General features: G+C 35.6%; 1 protein-coding gene across 8 annotated transcripts in view; it reads right to left on the bottom strand.

Annotated features, from left to right (window-relative positions):
• PIGN (phosphatidylinositol glycan anchor biosynthesis class N) overlaps positions 1-16,729 on the bottom strand; it is a 246,948-nt gene that overhangs the window by 27,892 nt on the left and 202,327 nt on the right. For 7 of the 8 annotated variants that reach the window (XM_056824243.1, XM_056824244.1, XM_056824241.1 and 4 more), the window contains 3 exons: positions 11,001-11,103; positions 8,844-8,930; positions 150-205 (listed from right to left, as the gene is read on the bottom strand). In XM_056824243.1, coding sequence (XP_056680221.1) covers positions 150-205; positions 8,844-8,930; positions 11,001-11,103 — 246 coding nt within the window. Of the gene's footprint in view, positions 1-149; positions 206-8,843; positions 8,931-11,000; positions 11,104-16,729 lie in introns of those variants that run through there. The other variant, XM_056824245.1, reaches the window with a different exon arrangement.

Below are 16,729 nucleotides of genomic sequence, written 5' to 3'. Positions count from 1 at the left end.
AAAATTAAGATAGTATTTTATGATAGTATGGCTTTACTCTTGCTACATTAAGCAAAATTTTCACCAGCTAGTTATAATGCCTTTTAGTATGATTATACTATCATACTATCATATATCATTTTGTAGTTATTTCTGTAGATAAAGATTACCTGTTAATCGAAGCTATGTTTCCAGTTCCAAAAAAGGCTGTCACTATGAAGAAAACCTGAACAGAGCTAAGGAAATGGTCAGGTAAGTCTGAAATGAGAACACTTAGCATCCCATCTTCAAAACCTTGTGATTATCTTAGACTCCTTCCTCTTTATCACCTTTCCTAGAGATTCACATTCATCTTCTACCTTTTTATTCCCACTAACATTATTCAAAGTATAGGTCCCCTTTTCATCATCTAGTTGGACTACTGCAGTAACCTCCTAGCAATTGTTACCACTTTCAGTCTCTTCCCCAGTCCAATATAGTGAAGACTGTCATCTTATGCATAGATATGAGTTCCTCATAGAATTTTGAAAACTGTATTTCAGTATAGTTTTTACTTTAATCTTGTGTATTTATTTAACCGAGAATGACAATTGTCTTTGTGCGTTTTTGTGCACAAAGACACTTGTGCGTGAAGGAGATTTAAGTGGAAAAGTCGATGCACAGAGACAGTCCCACTCTCTCGGCGTTGGAAGCCTGGGTCCAATGGCATGAAAAATCGTTACGCCTAGAGACTTCCTCAGCTGCATTGGATGGCCGTGTTGTCCTTTGTGCTCCAACACGCCCTCAGCACTCCACAATGCTTTGCTGCGTCGCCCTCTCAGCCATTGAACCTTCTTATTGGTTTCTTCCGTCTGTTCAGCCGAAGCAGTCTTCACATGCTGGGTGAGCAAAGCCCTGGTTCACCAGGGGTCGATGACCCGGTGGCTACCCTCACAAGGTTTTTAGCCGGCCTGTCAAAGCCGTTGCCTGGAGTGTGGCCGCTGCCGCATGCTAGCAGCTACTGGGAGCCACAAGTGAGAGCTGGGTGTCAGGTGAGGGTCAGAGGCTGGAGAGCTGCCCTAGGAGGGCACAACAGGCCCTCCATACCAGAGATACTACCCCTCCCTGAGCACCCCATACACCCCACCATACTATAGTGAGGTTGCAAAGAAGGACTAGCTGAAAGTCAGACCTCTTGGAATGTATGAAGTATTCTGACACATGTGATCTTATTGGATCTTCATATTGTCTTTCTAAGGTCCCTGCATTTTATGGATGAAGTTGAAACTGAGGCTCAGACATTAAATGAATTCATGGTTAAAAAATTAATGATCATGAGGAAGAAAAGGATAATAATAATAACTAACTACTAGAATTTATATAGTACTTTATCATTTGCAAAGTGCTTTTATTTATGTTATATCATTTGAAACTAACTACAATCTCTTGAGATCGTTGCCGTTATTTCTATTTTACAGATGAAGAAATTTGTGAGACATAAGGTTGTGGAAGTACCTTGATCAGGGTTACAAAGCTAAGGAGTGGGGCAGAGAGGTAGCAGAGACAAAAAAGTGCCAGCTCTGGGTTCAAATCTGACCTCAGATACTTCCTAGATGGGTAACCCTGGGCAAGTCATTTGACCCCAATGGCCTAGCTCTTGTCATTCTTTTGTCTTCCCTAGTATTGATTCTAAGACAGAAGGTAAAGATTTAAAACCAAAAAAAGCAAAGCTAAGTAATATCTGATGTAGGATTAGAACATGGGTCTCTTCTTATCTGCCTTTTAATCCAGCCATACCACTTCTGGGCTTATAAGGGAAAAGACTTGTACAAAGATATTTATAGCCACATTCTTTGTGGTGGCAAAAAATTGGAAAATGAGGGGATGCCCTTCAATTGGGAATGATTGAACAAATTGTGGAATCTGTTGGTGATGGAATACTATTGTGCTCAAAAAAGCAATGGACTGGAGGAATTTCATGTGAACTGGAACAACCTCCTAGAATTGATGCAGAGTGAAGAAGAGCCCGGAGAACATTATACACAGAGACTGATACACTGTGGCACAATCTAATGTAATAGACTTCTCTACCAGCATCAATGCAATGACCCAGGACAATTCTGAGAGACTTATGAAAAAGAATGCTATTCACATACAGAGAAAGAACTGTGGAAGTAGAAACACAGGAGAAAAATAACTGCTTGATCACATGGGTCGATGGGGATATGATTTCACCCTAATGCAAATATTAATATGGAAATAGGTCTTGGTCAATGTAAAACCCAGTGGAATTGCTTGTTGGTTATGAGGGGTGGGGTGGGAGGAGTGGAGGGAAAGAATATGAATCATGTTACCATGGAGAAATATTCTAAATTAATTAATTAAATAAAAATTTTCAATAAAATAGAAAATAAAATTTTTTAAAGAAGAAAATTAAAAAAGAAATAGAAAATGTAAAAAAAAAAAAGAAAGAACATGGGTCTTCCTGACTTCAAGCCTATGACTATCCAATCCTTCAAGAAGCTTTTCAAATTATCAAGCAGTAGAATTGAAACTCAAAACCAGGTCAATCCTCTGACTTTTCTGTGTAGAGGAAAAGGTTCTAGACTAGGAGACCAAAGATTTAGCTTCCAATACAGTTTCTACCACTAATTATATGTATTTTAAGGGAAGCAACAAAATTTTCTGAGCTTAAATTTTTCTGTCAGATTAAGAGTTTTGTAGAAGATCTCCACATGACTGCTTAAAGACTTGCGTTTTCAGTTGATTACAGGATGTTTTCATCTGGATGTTCGTTAAACTCAAAATGTCTCAAACTGAGTTAATTTTTTCCTAAATTAATTTTTTATTTGATTTCTTGTCTTTATGATTTGATAAAATTCACTGACTTTCTCATGATCAAAATCTTAGTGTCGCCTTTTATTTTTTGTTCTTCTTCTGCTCTCACAATTAATCAAATTTGACTGTGTCACATCCATTACTCAATAACCTCCAGGAGCTCCCTTTCACCTCTGGAATCAAATACAAAATCCCCCCCCCAACCCCCCCCCACCCCCCGGCATTCAAAGTCCTTTAAAACCTAGCTCATTCTTGTCTTCATAGTTTCACAGTTTAGTTCTATCAAGTACTCATTGATCCAAGGATGCTGGTCTCCTGGCTATTCCCCAAACAATACACCCATTCTTGGCTTTAGATTGTGAGCTCCTTGAAGACAGATACTGTTTTTGCCTCTTTTTGTACTCCTCACATTTATACCATACCTATGTAAAAAGGAATTCTTAATTTCTTTCTAATAATTTAACTGGGGACCTGGAGATCCTTTTACCATAGAGATGTGTAAAGATATACCAGCCTACAGTGAAAGACCAAAGAGACAGGAAGTAAGGTAAGAAGAGGTTATAAAAGGACGGAGAGGGGCTTTTGGTTTTTTTACCTTTTTTGGGTTGGGAGATGGCTGGTAGTTGGTAGTTGGTCGTTGGGGGTTGGTTGCTGGTGGTGTGGGTTGGTGATTAGTTGTTGGTTGGTTGTTGGTTATTAGTTGGTAGCTGGGAGATTACATATATGAATACCCTTCAGCTGATCAGCTGGACTTTCTCTAACGGCAGTTTTAGACAGGTATAGGGAATTATAGGGTGGGTAGTTAGGCAATTTCTCTCTCTATCTCTTTCCTATATTTCTCTCCTTTACTATATTCATTTTACTACCTCTATTCTAATAAAACTAAATTGTTATTAAAAGCTGCTCTCTTATTTTGTCAGATTCCTAATTTAACCCTTATATTTAATTGGTGAGCCAGCCAGGAGTTTGATTAATCCTTTTAATCTTCTCATCATTTTTCTTACTAACTCAAGTTCCTAGCAGTTAATTCTGTTACAGCTGTTGATCCTTTATGTTAAATAGTGCCATCTACTGACAGAAAGTAGAACTGCAAACAAAATTAACAATTAGATGCTATTTCTTGTCTATCTAAAATGGCTTATTATCCAACAGAATATTTTATAGTGGCTCTATATAGCATTATTCCTAGGTGTATTTATACTAATAGGAGGCCTGGCATTCTACCTATTTTTCCTCAGGAAAAAACAAAATGATTTGTTAACTTACAAAGCTTACATTGAAAAACTAGAAAATAACTCAAGTGATCTTGAGAATAAACTGGAGTAGAGTTTGTGGGATCTTAAACCTTACATAAAAAGCATGTCTCACTCTATGAAAGAGCAGTGCATTACCAAGCTCATGCAGCTAACAGTTTTGGGGTGTCTTTTATTACTACCGTTCCTGGGTGTACTGATTATATAACTTGCAGTTGATAGTTTGAGTAATCTCGAGATTCAAACCCCATGCCATTTTGGCCTGCCCAGTCTCTACAAAACATCCAATATGGGGTTCATCTACACTGTGCTCAGTGTGGAAATTCTCCTCGGTATGGGGAACCTCAGAAGTGTGACCCAAAGGAATCTAGATGGATGATAATACTCAGGAGGGGAAGGTACCTCAATGAGTCTGGAGGTGAATTTTAAGCCTTTTCAGACTCCATTGACTTACTGATGTTAACTGTTCCAGTTTGTTGCTCTCCTAATAGTGAAGAAGTATCTGTAAACAGCTATTGGAATTGAATAAAAGGACTTTTGAACTCAGTGTCTGTATCTTGTCACACTAATTATATTTGCTTATTGCTTGTTTTAAGATTCAATTTTGTTTTTTAAGTTCACATATTAATCTAATCTTATATATTCTGTTACACTATGCCATTTTCAGCTACTGTGTTTTGGCCATTAGCTATACATTCTGTTATATTGTCTTTATTTGTAACTCCCCCTCTGACTCAACTGGAGAAAATACCATTGAAAAAGCCCATAATCAACTTGCGCAAACCCTTTTCTGTGGCAAAACCATAAGTCCTTATTTATGCTGGGTTTGTGACCAGATCCATCAAGGTCACGTGTTGCTTAATTGGCCCTTTGTTTCTTTTTTGCCTTTGTTAATTGTCACATAGATGATGATGGATGAATTCCATCAAACTGGTTACAAACTGTATACAACCTTTGGAATTTAATGACCTAAAAATTTAACTTGATTTTAAGGGGGCTTCATAAGTGATTTTTCAGGATATCTAGGAGCACCACCATCTGACTGACTACCTCTAAGTTATTTGTAAGAAAACGTAAGGGTCCATTTAGTGGTTGAAGTGCAATAGCACTATTCCTGATTTATAAAAATGTAATGGATGAGACATCTGAAGTGATTTTCACTATTGTATTCCTTGCCTTCACATTGCAATGGATGGGACATATAAAGACATGCCTTTTTACAGCTGTTACAGACATATGTCAGAGGAGGGAGGTTTCCCAAGGGGCTTGGTTACCTCATGATGGGTTATAATCTCATCTGGGAGGTGGGAAGGTTTTCCTAGGGGGCTTGGTAACCCTTGGATGACTCCTAGAGGGTGTATTTCCCACGGAGCTAGTGGCTTTTGGATGGTTTTTATATTTGTAACTCTTCAGTTTACTCTACCCTTCCATCAGAATGATCTAGATCCTTGGTGACATTTTAGATCCAAAAGATTTTCATCAGCACTACAGAGGTGTTCGTTTTTTTTTTTTCTGGTTTCTCATGCCAAATTTTGGAATGACAGCAGTAACAGACCCTGTTAGAAATATCTCAGTCAAGGTTGAAAGATTGGCTAGATCTGGAGAACTTGTGACAAATATGCATAAGTTTCTAAGTTTTTTAAATGTCACAACAAATGTCTACAGAGACTCATGTGGGTTTGTTTGCTATTGTCATTAAATGTGTTCTTATGATTTGGGGGGATTGTAATTCTATAATTATTATGTAATATTTGTTAAGATTTAAATTGATATCTCTAGGTTCTTATTTTCCATAGAATATAATTTTCATTAAAAAAACCTAAGGTTTAAGACTGTAATTATTTGTAATTGTATTTAGTAATTTGGGGATTTATTTCCCAAGAATCCAAGATTTAAATTTTTTTGAGGAATTTCAGTAAAAGAAACTCACTAACTCCCCAGATCAACAAAAAATGAACTGTTTTTAAGAAGACACAATAAAGAAACCTACACTGTATCAGAAGATCTAGAATGAACTGTGGGAAGTATTGACTGAACTGAAGGGGGTTGAACCCATTTAATGAATGTAAACTTCTATGCCAAAGGGAATTGCCCCCTAATTTTGCCTTTTTGTCTCTCTTTTATTTCTCATATTATTTTATACTCATGTTATAATATATTATCATATATTTTATTTCTCATATTTCTCATATTATTATAGTTTTCTATTAGAAAGTGTAATATTGTAGGCATCTTTAACTAGAAGATTTTTAGAGGTATAAGATAGTTATCTTTAAATGATCCATTGGGGAGACTAGTCTCCCAAAGGATCACAGAGGGGATTGTAAAAGGGAATTCTTAATCCCTTTCTTATAATTTAACTGGGGACCTGGAGGTCCTTTTACCAGAGATATGTAAAGATAGCCCGGCCCACAGTGTAAAGAAGTAGGAATCAGAGAGACAGGAAGTGAGATAAGGGGTTATAAAAGGTCAGTGCGAGGATGGAGAGGGGCTTTTGGCTTTTTGACCTTTTTTGGGTTGGGAGATGGCTGGTAGTTGGTCATTGGGGATTGGTTGCTGGTGGTGTGGGTTGGTGATTAGTTGTTGGTTGTTAGTTGTTGGTTGGGAGATTATATATATATGAAGACCCTTCAGTTGATCAGCTAGAATTTCTCTAACGGCAGTTATAGGCAGATATAGGGAATTATAGGGGGGTAGTTAGGCAATTTCTCTATCTCTTCCCTATATTACCCTCCTTTTACTATATTCTCATTAAAACTAAAATTGTTAAAAGCTGCTCTTTTATTTCGTCAAACTCTTAATTTAGCCCTTACACCTAGCACCAATAGGACTGAATAAATATATACTGATTGCCAAATCAGTTATATCTAAGTTCCATCAGCCTCTTGCCCCACCATCTTGTACCATCTTGTACACCCATCCATTTTAGCTTCTCCTGCTACAGCCTTACTTCTTACAGCTGTCTATTCCATTTCTACACCTTCCTAAAGATAATTTTACCTCTACTCCATGATCTGCAGTGATTGTGTCTTCTCTAAACTTTGTGATCTATGTTGGTAGAAGGGCACCAACACTGATAAGATCATGGATACTCAAAGTATGTAGGTATGGCTCCATTTAACACCTGGGCTTCCTAAAGCAACTTTTTCCTCACTAGATGTGTTAAAGTAGAGGTTGGTTCACTCTTTTCAGATATGCTAAAAGGACTCCCCTTAGCATCTTACTGTGATGATAGATTTCAAATCCTGTGCCAAGAGAATGCAGACTTTGGGAGCTTCAATCCCACTGGAAACCCACTGGGAAAGGGTTTGCCCATAACAGAAGATATTCATGTTATCTGAGAGCTATCTTCCTCCAATCCAGAACTCACCTCCTTATGTAGAAGGTGATTAGTTGTTCTGGCCACAGAAGCTCATTATTAAAAATTTAATAAGGAATGAGAGAGTTGTGACCTAAATCAGTCAAGAGAGTAACCATATAGATTCTCAAAATAAGAAGATATAAAATTTGAATGTATGCCCCTTAAGGGCAAGGCCTATTTTTGTGTTTTCTTTGTATTCTCAGTGCTTGGCACAGTGTCTGGTATATATAGGAAATGTTCAATAAATGTTTGTTGATTGATTTTATTAAAATGGATTGGCTGAGCATTGGAACAGATAAATGTTAAGACAGAGACTTTAACCTAGGAACTGAGGAGAGATTTCAGGGGATCTTGGATAGGAAAAAAGTACAACTTTATTTTTACTGATCTTTAATTAAAATTTTGCATTTCTTTAAATTTTGAATGTAGAAAACAAAACATTCTTTTGTGAAGGAGTCTGTGGACTTCCCCAGACTACAAAATTGATCCATAACATAAAAAGGTTGAGAGCTCCTTGGTCTAAGGACTTTTCCAGTTCTAAAAATTCTTTGATTCTAAAATGTCAGTTCATATGGTATGAAATATCAAAAATAAAATTCTGTAATTACCTAGATTCTATGACCCAAGTATAATACACTTTTCAAAAATATTGAGTATAGGATCTATGTGGCCTAGAAGATACATTTAAAGGAGACCAGTCAGAATGCTTATATTAATAGCTGTGGGGTATGGGGAAGAAAAGCATTTGTAAATTCTTCTTATAATTTATTCTTGTTCCATGTGCTTATGGTTAACCATTTGGTATTTTCCATAGGTTCTGTTGGCTGAAGATGAGAAATTTTAAGATTATAGATACCAAAGCCATTAGATCAGGTCATGAGGTTTGGCCAAATTCATTCTTACAGTATCATTTGTGGGTATTTGAAAGAAAATAGGGAGCCATGTTATTTAAGTCCACTTAAAATTTTTTTTAAGGTAGGTTAGGATTTTGAATCTAAGGGGTTTGAAGCATGGGAAATTATAAGGTATATGCCGATTCTAAATTTTCCCACTCAGAAAAGTGGCACAGTCACTTTGAATGTTTAAATGAGCAGTCCTTTCCCAGAGCCACCACCAAGTGATAGTGAAGAATTGACAGAAAATTATAAGATATTAAAGAAATGAACTGTATGACACTAATGAGTAGGGAACTCCAGATGGGCAAATCTAAAAGCTCTGCTAATTAACTAAATAATTCATGACAGATCCCAAATGGAAAAACAACTGTCAGAAAACAAGTCAAATGAGACATGAAACACAGCCCTTCAAAAATATATAAGGATTTATGAAATTGACTATATTAAAAAAATTGATATTCTGCTGAGAAGGTGAAGTGATTATTTAATTTGATGCTATATCTCTTTAAAAAAACCCAACATTTTAACAAAGGATACAAAGAAGAAGGACCTACGGATGTCATCCAGGTGGAGTTGCCGGAATTGAGTTATATCTGTATTATAGGCAAAATGGATACTGGTGAGCTGTGAAAGCAAGAAGAAAAAAAATCAATAACATGATGCCCTGTTGGTTTACTTGGATAATAATAAATGGTAAATTTATAGGGAGGTGAATGAAGAATTAGTCCATTCCTATTTATACTAGCTAGAATGGTATACCATTCTGAAAACTTGAATGATAAATCTTCTCCTAGCTTAATTATAGTTTAATAAAATCTGCCAGAAAGACATTGTATATTGCCAATGTTATATTGAACCCAGTGGTATTCTAATGCTTTATGTACAGAATAGAAAGAACTTGTGTTTTGCTTAGTCTTCTGGTTTCCTTCACTATAGATTCATTTCTCAAAAGAACTTGACCAGAAGCTGAATTTACATGGACAAAAATCTCCATTTAAATCCAGATGAATTGTGGAATGAAAAAAATATTGTATGGTGAAAAACCTTTTTGTTTTTTTCTTCTACTGTCAATAAACAACCACCTAGTTTATACAAAAATTACTTTCCTAATTAAGAGGGTTGTGAATGTTCTTTCATTGGTAAAAATTACACAGGTATTAAATTCTTCTGTAGTACGTTTCCTTGGAAGTAGCAATCAGAAGTTAAAGATTAGGCATAAATTTAAATAATTTTACCCTGGATTATTTTTTAAAATAAAGCTCTTAACATATTTTTCCTAGTCTTTCCAGGAAAATCAAGATTAGATTTAAGTGATGAAATTAAATCCCAAACATCATACTTACTCTGAAAAACAAAAATGTGCTTATTTTTACCTTGTATCTTCCATGTATATTTTCTGATATGTGAATGCTTACTCCCTGTACAAAATATAAGCTCATTGAAAGCAGGGATGATTTTGTCTTTGGATCCTAACTGCCTAGGACAATACTTGGCACACACTAGGAATAGCTATTGATTAAATGATAATACAAATAATATCATTCTATTTGTATCATAGTTTCAAAGATTATAAAATGTTACTTTGAAAACTGTGTTTGTCAGATGGGACTGAAAATCCTTCAAAGCAAGGACTTGCCTATTTTATATCTCCAGGACCTGGAAAAGTATTTGGCCTCTAGGTACTGAATAAACTTTTGAAATGCATTAGAACAATACGGGGGTCAAAGGATGTACAGATTATGAAGGAGAATCTCTGAACACATGCTTAAATATCCCCCCAAAATGCTTTCACTTAAAATTTACAAACTGTCTATAAGAAAGTTTTAAAAAGTCATCATATACTCAACTACAATGAATTCTCCTGTTTTCTTTTCTCAAGATTTTTTTTTTTCTCTAATAAGCCTGTATTAACCCCTGTTATCTCAGACAATATCAATAGGGTTGGCTGAGAGAATTTTCCAGTAGCGTTTCCTTTCAGTGGGGCCTGGGTAAAAATTTTTTATTTCTTTGTACTGATTCTATGTAATTACTAGTAACATTTCTAAGAAAAGAGGAAGGTTAGAATGTCATTCCATCTGTCTAGCTCAGTCTGACAAAATGTCCTTAGAAGGTGGATTGGTTAGAACAATTGTAAGTGCATTGTGTTAGAGAAGCCATCTGAAATGGGACCCTGAGGCAATGATGTGATGGAGAAAACGTTTTTAGTTAGAAAAAGAAGAGTGAAATACTAAAGCTATAAGTCACCTAGGGTCAAATTCATAGATCTGTAAATGACAATGCAATGGTCTTTCTGACTAGAAACAGGGGGAAAAAAAGTGAGAAAAAGAAAGGAGTGGGGGGGGGGAATGGGAAATTAGACATTTCCATTTCTCTCACCTATACTGTTTTTCACTTTGCATCATTGATTTTATGCAGTAGATTGCTAGAAACACTTGAGACTCTATACTACCTGCATAACAATAAGCCTGCTTTCATTTGTGACAGCTGACAAATCTCTTTACAAACTGGTTGTTAAAAAAATTTGACAAAAGCTATTAAATGACTGACTAATGACTTCTATTTAATCAAGAGGCAATTTACAATAAACTGAAATTTTAAGGAATAAAAATCTTTGGTGCAATGGTACTGAACATTTCAGAGAATAAATATGACTTTTCTATTCTCAAATTCAGGAGGATTGTCTTGAGATATTACCTTTTGTGTACAGGAAATACTTGACTGCTGCAGTGTTTCTTGTTCCACATGGATCCAAACCAGCATTAAGCATGACAACACGAAGGGAAAAAAAGCTTCATATCTGGCCCCAGGGGAAAAAACAAAAACATAGAACTAATCTATATACTAAACAAATCAATTATTCATACCTATATTGACTCTACTTTTTAATTTAATTAATTTATTTTTAGAATCTTTACCTCCTGTCTTAGTAATAACTCTAAGGGCTTGGCAAACAAGGGTCACACAGCTAGGAAGTGTCTAAGGACAAATCTGAACCCAGGTCCTCCTGACTCTAGGCCTGAAGTCTATGCACTGTGCTTCAGCAACACCATTTTAAAAATGAAAGCCAATAGTATTACATATTTGTCATAAAACTATGCTTTATCATTATTATTAGTAACTCACATTTACATGGTACTTTATAGTTTTACCTGACTTTGGAAGGAAAAGGCTTTATATCCACTTTACAGCTAGGGAAACTGAGAAAAATTTAGAAAAATCTGCCTGTAGTTAAGTAGGGTACAGGGATGGAGGTTGGGCTGGGAGGAGAGGTATGAGGTTATGGAAAGAGTGAATCATTTAGAATGAAAGGACCTAGCTTGTGTGATATTAGTCAAGTCATTTAATCTCTCTGGGCCGCAATTTCTTGATCTGTGTAATGAGAGAGTAGAGCTATATAACCTATACAGTACTTGCTAGCTCTAAGTCTATGAAACTATTTATATACTTATAGTAATAGGGCATTAAAAATATCCTTTTCCTTTCTCTTCAAATGTTTCCAAAAATGAAATGCTAAAACCTCATAAAATTCAAAACAAATAACTTGTATAAGAATTTTTTTTCGGTTGTAGAAAATAAACTACAATTATTTGGCGAAATGGATTTGGGACATTATTTATTTAAGTCTGCTCAGATCAGAGCCCTTCTGTGAAGGCATCCCTGACATTGCCTAGACACAATCTTTCTTCTCTAATCACTTTTATCTTTAAGTGTCTATCCCACATAATTTAGAACTTACTTCATGTTAATTAACTACTTCATTCATTAATTGTTTCATGTGTCTTACCCAATAGTTATGGGTAGGTAAGGTCAGCACCCTGGTTCAATTTTCCTATGACCTCTAGCCTTACATGAGATACATGTATTAAATAGCAAGAGTCCTATGAAATAGGGTAGTGATAATAAGGGCAGGATACAGCAGAATCCTCTGTCCTATCCTAGGGATGTATATCTGTTTCCTATCATAGGATTCTTGGGGCAAAGAGTCAAATATGCTTGTTATAAGAGTCCCAAATTCTTTGAAAGTAGACCTTAAAATTGTGCAGGTCCACAAGGGGTGGCCTTGGTGGGAAGCCAAAAACACTGCCTATTAAAAAGCAGCAATTAAAATGGAGACACCCAATCCTTGAAAACTTCCAGTTGTTTACCAATACTTACTGGTTTGATTTTCACTGATCTATACTGGAGCACCCATCACCTGGTCAAATCTGAGTTGTCTTTACTCCTTTTGAGCAAGCAGGGATGATAAAATTTCTGTCTATCACTCTTAGAACTCCTCAAATTTGTAGCTAAATATTTGTTCAATGATTAACAAAATCAAAAAGGTAATCTCTAAGCAGGTGAGGCCAATGACTTTTAGACTTTAACAATGAAACTTGAAAATTATACTTTTTTTTGTTCCAAAGAAGCATAAATAGCTTACAATAGGGCATTAAATAATATCATTTTCCTTTCTCTCCAAATGTTTCCAAAAATGAAATGCTAAAACCTCACAAAATTAAAAACAAACAGCGTGTATAAGTATTTTTATGTAGTAGAAAATAAAATACAATTATTTGGTGAAATGGATTTGGGACATTATTTATTTAAAAGTCAGCCACAGGATTCAAGACTGGAAGAGACTTTAGAGGTCAACTAATCCAACCCTCTCATTTACAGATTAGAAACTGAGGCCTAAAGACTGGGACTTGCTCATAATCACACAGGTAGTGAGAACAAGAGTTGGTATTTGAACTGAGACCTTCTGACTCCAGAACCAAGACTCATTCCTTATGCTGTGCTCCCTTACCAAATTACAAATAAGATTTTAGAAACTATGTAGAGATGATTTGTCCTTGTCACTGTTAGAAATTTAAATCCTGCCTAAATTTCACATTTACAGAATAGTAACTCATAAAGCATTTTAACATCAGCAAAATTGCTTTACTCATAACAACTCTGTGAAGTAGGCAATGCAATCATCATTATCTTTATTTTACTAGTGAGGAAACAAAAGCTCTCAAAAGTTAAGTGAATTGATCAGCAACAAATATCTATCATATTTAACCCCTGATCTCCTAAGTCCAAGTCCAGAGGGCTTGATTTTTCTTTTTTTAAACCCTTATCTTCTGTCTTGGAATCAATACTGTGTATTGGCTCCAAGACAGAAGAGCAGTAAGGGCTAGGCAATGGGGGTCAAGTGACTTGCCCAGGGTCACACAGCTGGGAAGTATCTGAGGCCATATTTGAACCTAGGACCTCCCGTCTCTAGGCCTGACTCTTAGTCCACTGAGCTACCCAGCTGCCCCTGAGGGCGTGATTTTTTTAAAAGCAAATTATCATATATAGGTTCTATATATGTTTATTTACAAACATGTACATATGTAAACCTTGAAATTTCTTAGACTTGTGAATGTTGGAAATTTCACCATTGGAAAGTTCCATACTTGGAAAAAATTTCCTACTGATAGTGAGAACTCTATTGGAATGTGAACCCCCTTGGCATGGGAGGATCCTTCTCCTCCCTACTTGGGACTGCTTTAGGACAGAAACCTTTTGCTGAACAATGGAAAGGGCTTTGACCTATGCTTAAGCATAGAACAGGAAGTTCTTTGAGTCATGATTGATTTTAGAATTAATACAATAGAGATACTTGAAATGACAGAACCAGGTCTTGGAAAATACAATCTCCATCCTACTCAGAGTAAAAGGATTTAGGAAGGGCTGCAGCAAAGGATCAAGATTTAATTATTTGAGAATATGACCTTCAATAGACATGTGCAAAGCCACAGACCTCTGGGCGGTCCTGGGTTAAGCTAGAGCCACCATTGGCACAGGGAAGACATGGACAGTGATTGGTAGATGGGAGAACTGAGGGGAGGGAACTTAGATGGTTTCCTTAAAGATAGCGGGGTCTCAGGACTGGGGAGGTTCGAGAGGTTTTGCTCTGAGAGGTTGTGCTCTGAGAAGGTTTGCTCTGAAGGAGGCTGGAGGTGGAGGCCCCTGAGACTGTTTCTCCATTTTGGTCACGTGAGTGATAGGGACTGCTCTCTTTTCTTTGCCTCAGCTATCTAAGGGCTTGGGCCTTTTGGCCCAGCCTAAACAGAGGGGGTATTTAAGCCCTATTCCTTTCTCTCTCTCTCTTTCTTTCTCTCTCTCTCTCTCTCTCTCTCTCTCTCTCTCTCTCTCATACCTTTCTTCCTCCTGTTTGTAATTAAAAACTCCATAAAAGGTTGACTGCTGACTTGAGTTTTCATTTAGGAATTACATAGCTGAATTCCTTGGCGACCTTAAATTAATATATATCAGTCTTTTAAAGTGATTTCCTTGTCACACATATATGATATATCTATAGAAATCTAGAGATATTTTATATGTGTACATATAGTATATTAGATAATATATGTGTATTTGTAATATAATATGTAGAAATATAATCAATGTATACACTATTATATATTAGGCAATATGCATACACATATGCAATATATTCACATATGTTAGATAATATATACACATATATGTAATATATGCACTCATATATTAGATACTATATACTATATATTATAGAATATATATACACATACATGTGCATACATAAAGTAATATAAATACATATATACAACATATACACATATATACTTTATGATTCTATATGCACCTGCACAATACATATTTTATATTATATAATATACACACAAGTGCAACATGTAAACACATACAAATATATAAGATAATACATACCTGCATATATTATATGCAAAATATATAAAGACACACATACACACATTCTGTTAGAAAATATATGTATACTGTATGTAATATATGTACACATAATATACACATACACTATATATACATTTAGGTAACATGCATGCATGTTCACACATTATGTAATATGTGTTATATAATATATGAATATATATTATATTTATATTACACACACATGCACACATATAAACACAGGATAAAACCTCATCTATTTGGGTTTCACTCATTTGATTTTGTAAAATTGAGCCAGTTGTTGGCTGGAAGCTTTTTCCTGTAGTAATTTTGAAAAGAATGTGGTGGGCAAGTGAATAACACAAAAACTGATTTGCATGAAAAGAGAAAGAATGTTTTAAGCACATCTATTTATGCAGAAAATTGATATGCTGATTAACGGTGACTTAGCTTTTCATTAATGCAAGGAAATAGGACCTTTGTATGAAGACTCTGGATTTAAAATAAAGGTTTATTCTAAATTATGTGCATGTGTAATAGAAAATAATAAAACTATTTTCTTTTTAACTGTCTTATAGGTCCCCATTAAAAAAATCAAACCTGCCTTCCCAGGCAATCTGATATAGTTAACACTAAACCATCTGGTTGTACCTTACTTTTATAAATAGATGTGGACTCTAAAAAAGTTAAATGTAAGCCAAATTTGTATAAAACTAATTTTAAATCATTAAGGATCATAAATGAAATTATAACTCATTATAATTAACTTTAACTGTAGCCAGAAAATAAATGAAATTTAAAAATTAAGGTTAGAGAAATAATTTAAAATTTATTAAGGTTTATAACTGAAATTGCAATTCTCATTTTAACTAGGTAAAATTGCAGCTAGAAAATATTTTAAAAAATTAATAATTAGAGTTAAAAGTTACCACATTACTCCTGCAGAATGTAAACTCCCTATGGACTATTTCATTCTGTCTTTATATCCTCAGTGCCTAGCCTGTGGTAGAAGCTTAATAAATGCTTATTAGATTGAAACTGAATCACGCCATTTATTTCACAGTAACAAGTCTTTTGCTCTGCAGGAGGCCTCAGATGGCAGCCTGAGGAGAAATGCCAGAGTGATCACTGTGGGCTGGGAAGGGGGTGCTCATCCATCCTGAGTTTGTTTATGCTTTTGTAGCCACTGCAGCCTTCTTTAAATCCTTTGCTTATGGTTCAAATGAGAACTTATCAATTCCTCAGTTACTTGGCCAATCTGGACATGTTCACAGAACCTACTTAAGACCTATTTTTTGGCCACCATGTGTTTGGGGAATGAAACAATGATCTACTGAATGAATTAAAAAGTACTTACTAAGTACTAGAGCTGGGAATGGTTACAATGGAGAGAGTGCTGAGCCTAGAGTCAGGAAGACTCATCTTCCTGAATACAAATATGGCCTTAGATAGTTACTCCCTGTGTGATCCTCAGGAAGTCACTTATTCCTGTTGGCCTTGGTTTCCTCAGCTGTAAAATGAGCTGGAGAAAGAAATGACAAACCACTCTAGTATCTTTGTCAAGAAAACCCCAAATGAGGTCATAAAGAATCAGTCAAAATTTAAAAATGACTGAACATCAACAATTATAAATTTTGGTGTAGCCTCACCCCCCCCCCCCTCTCTCTGTCTCTCTGTCTCTCTGTCTCTCTCTCTCTGTCTCTCTCTCTCTCTCTCTGTCTCTC

Source organism: Monodelphis domestica, chromosome 3 (genome assembly GCF_027887165.1).
Source record: "Monodelphis domestica isolate mMonDom1 chromosome 3, mMonDom1.pri, whole genome shotgun sequence".
Lineage (NCBI taxonomy): Eukaryota > Metazoa > Chordata > Mammalia > Didelphimorphia > Didelphidae > Monodelphis > Monodelphis domestica.
Note: the sequence above shows the minus strand (reverse complement) of the source record. Positions and strands in the feature narration are given on the sequence as shown.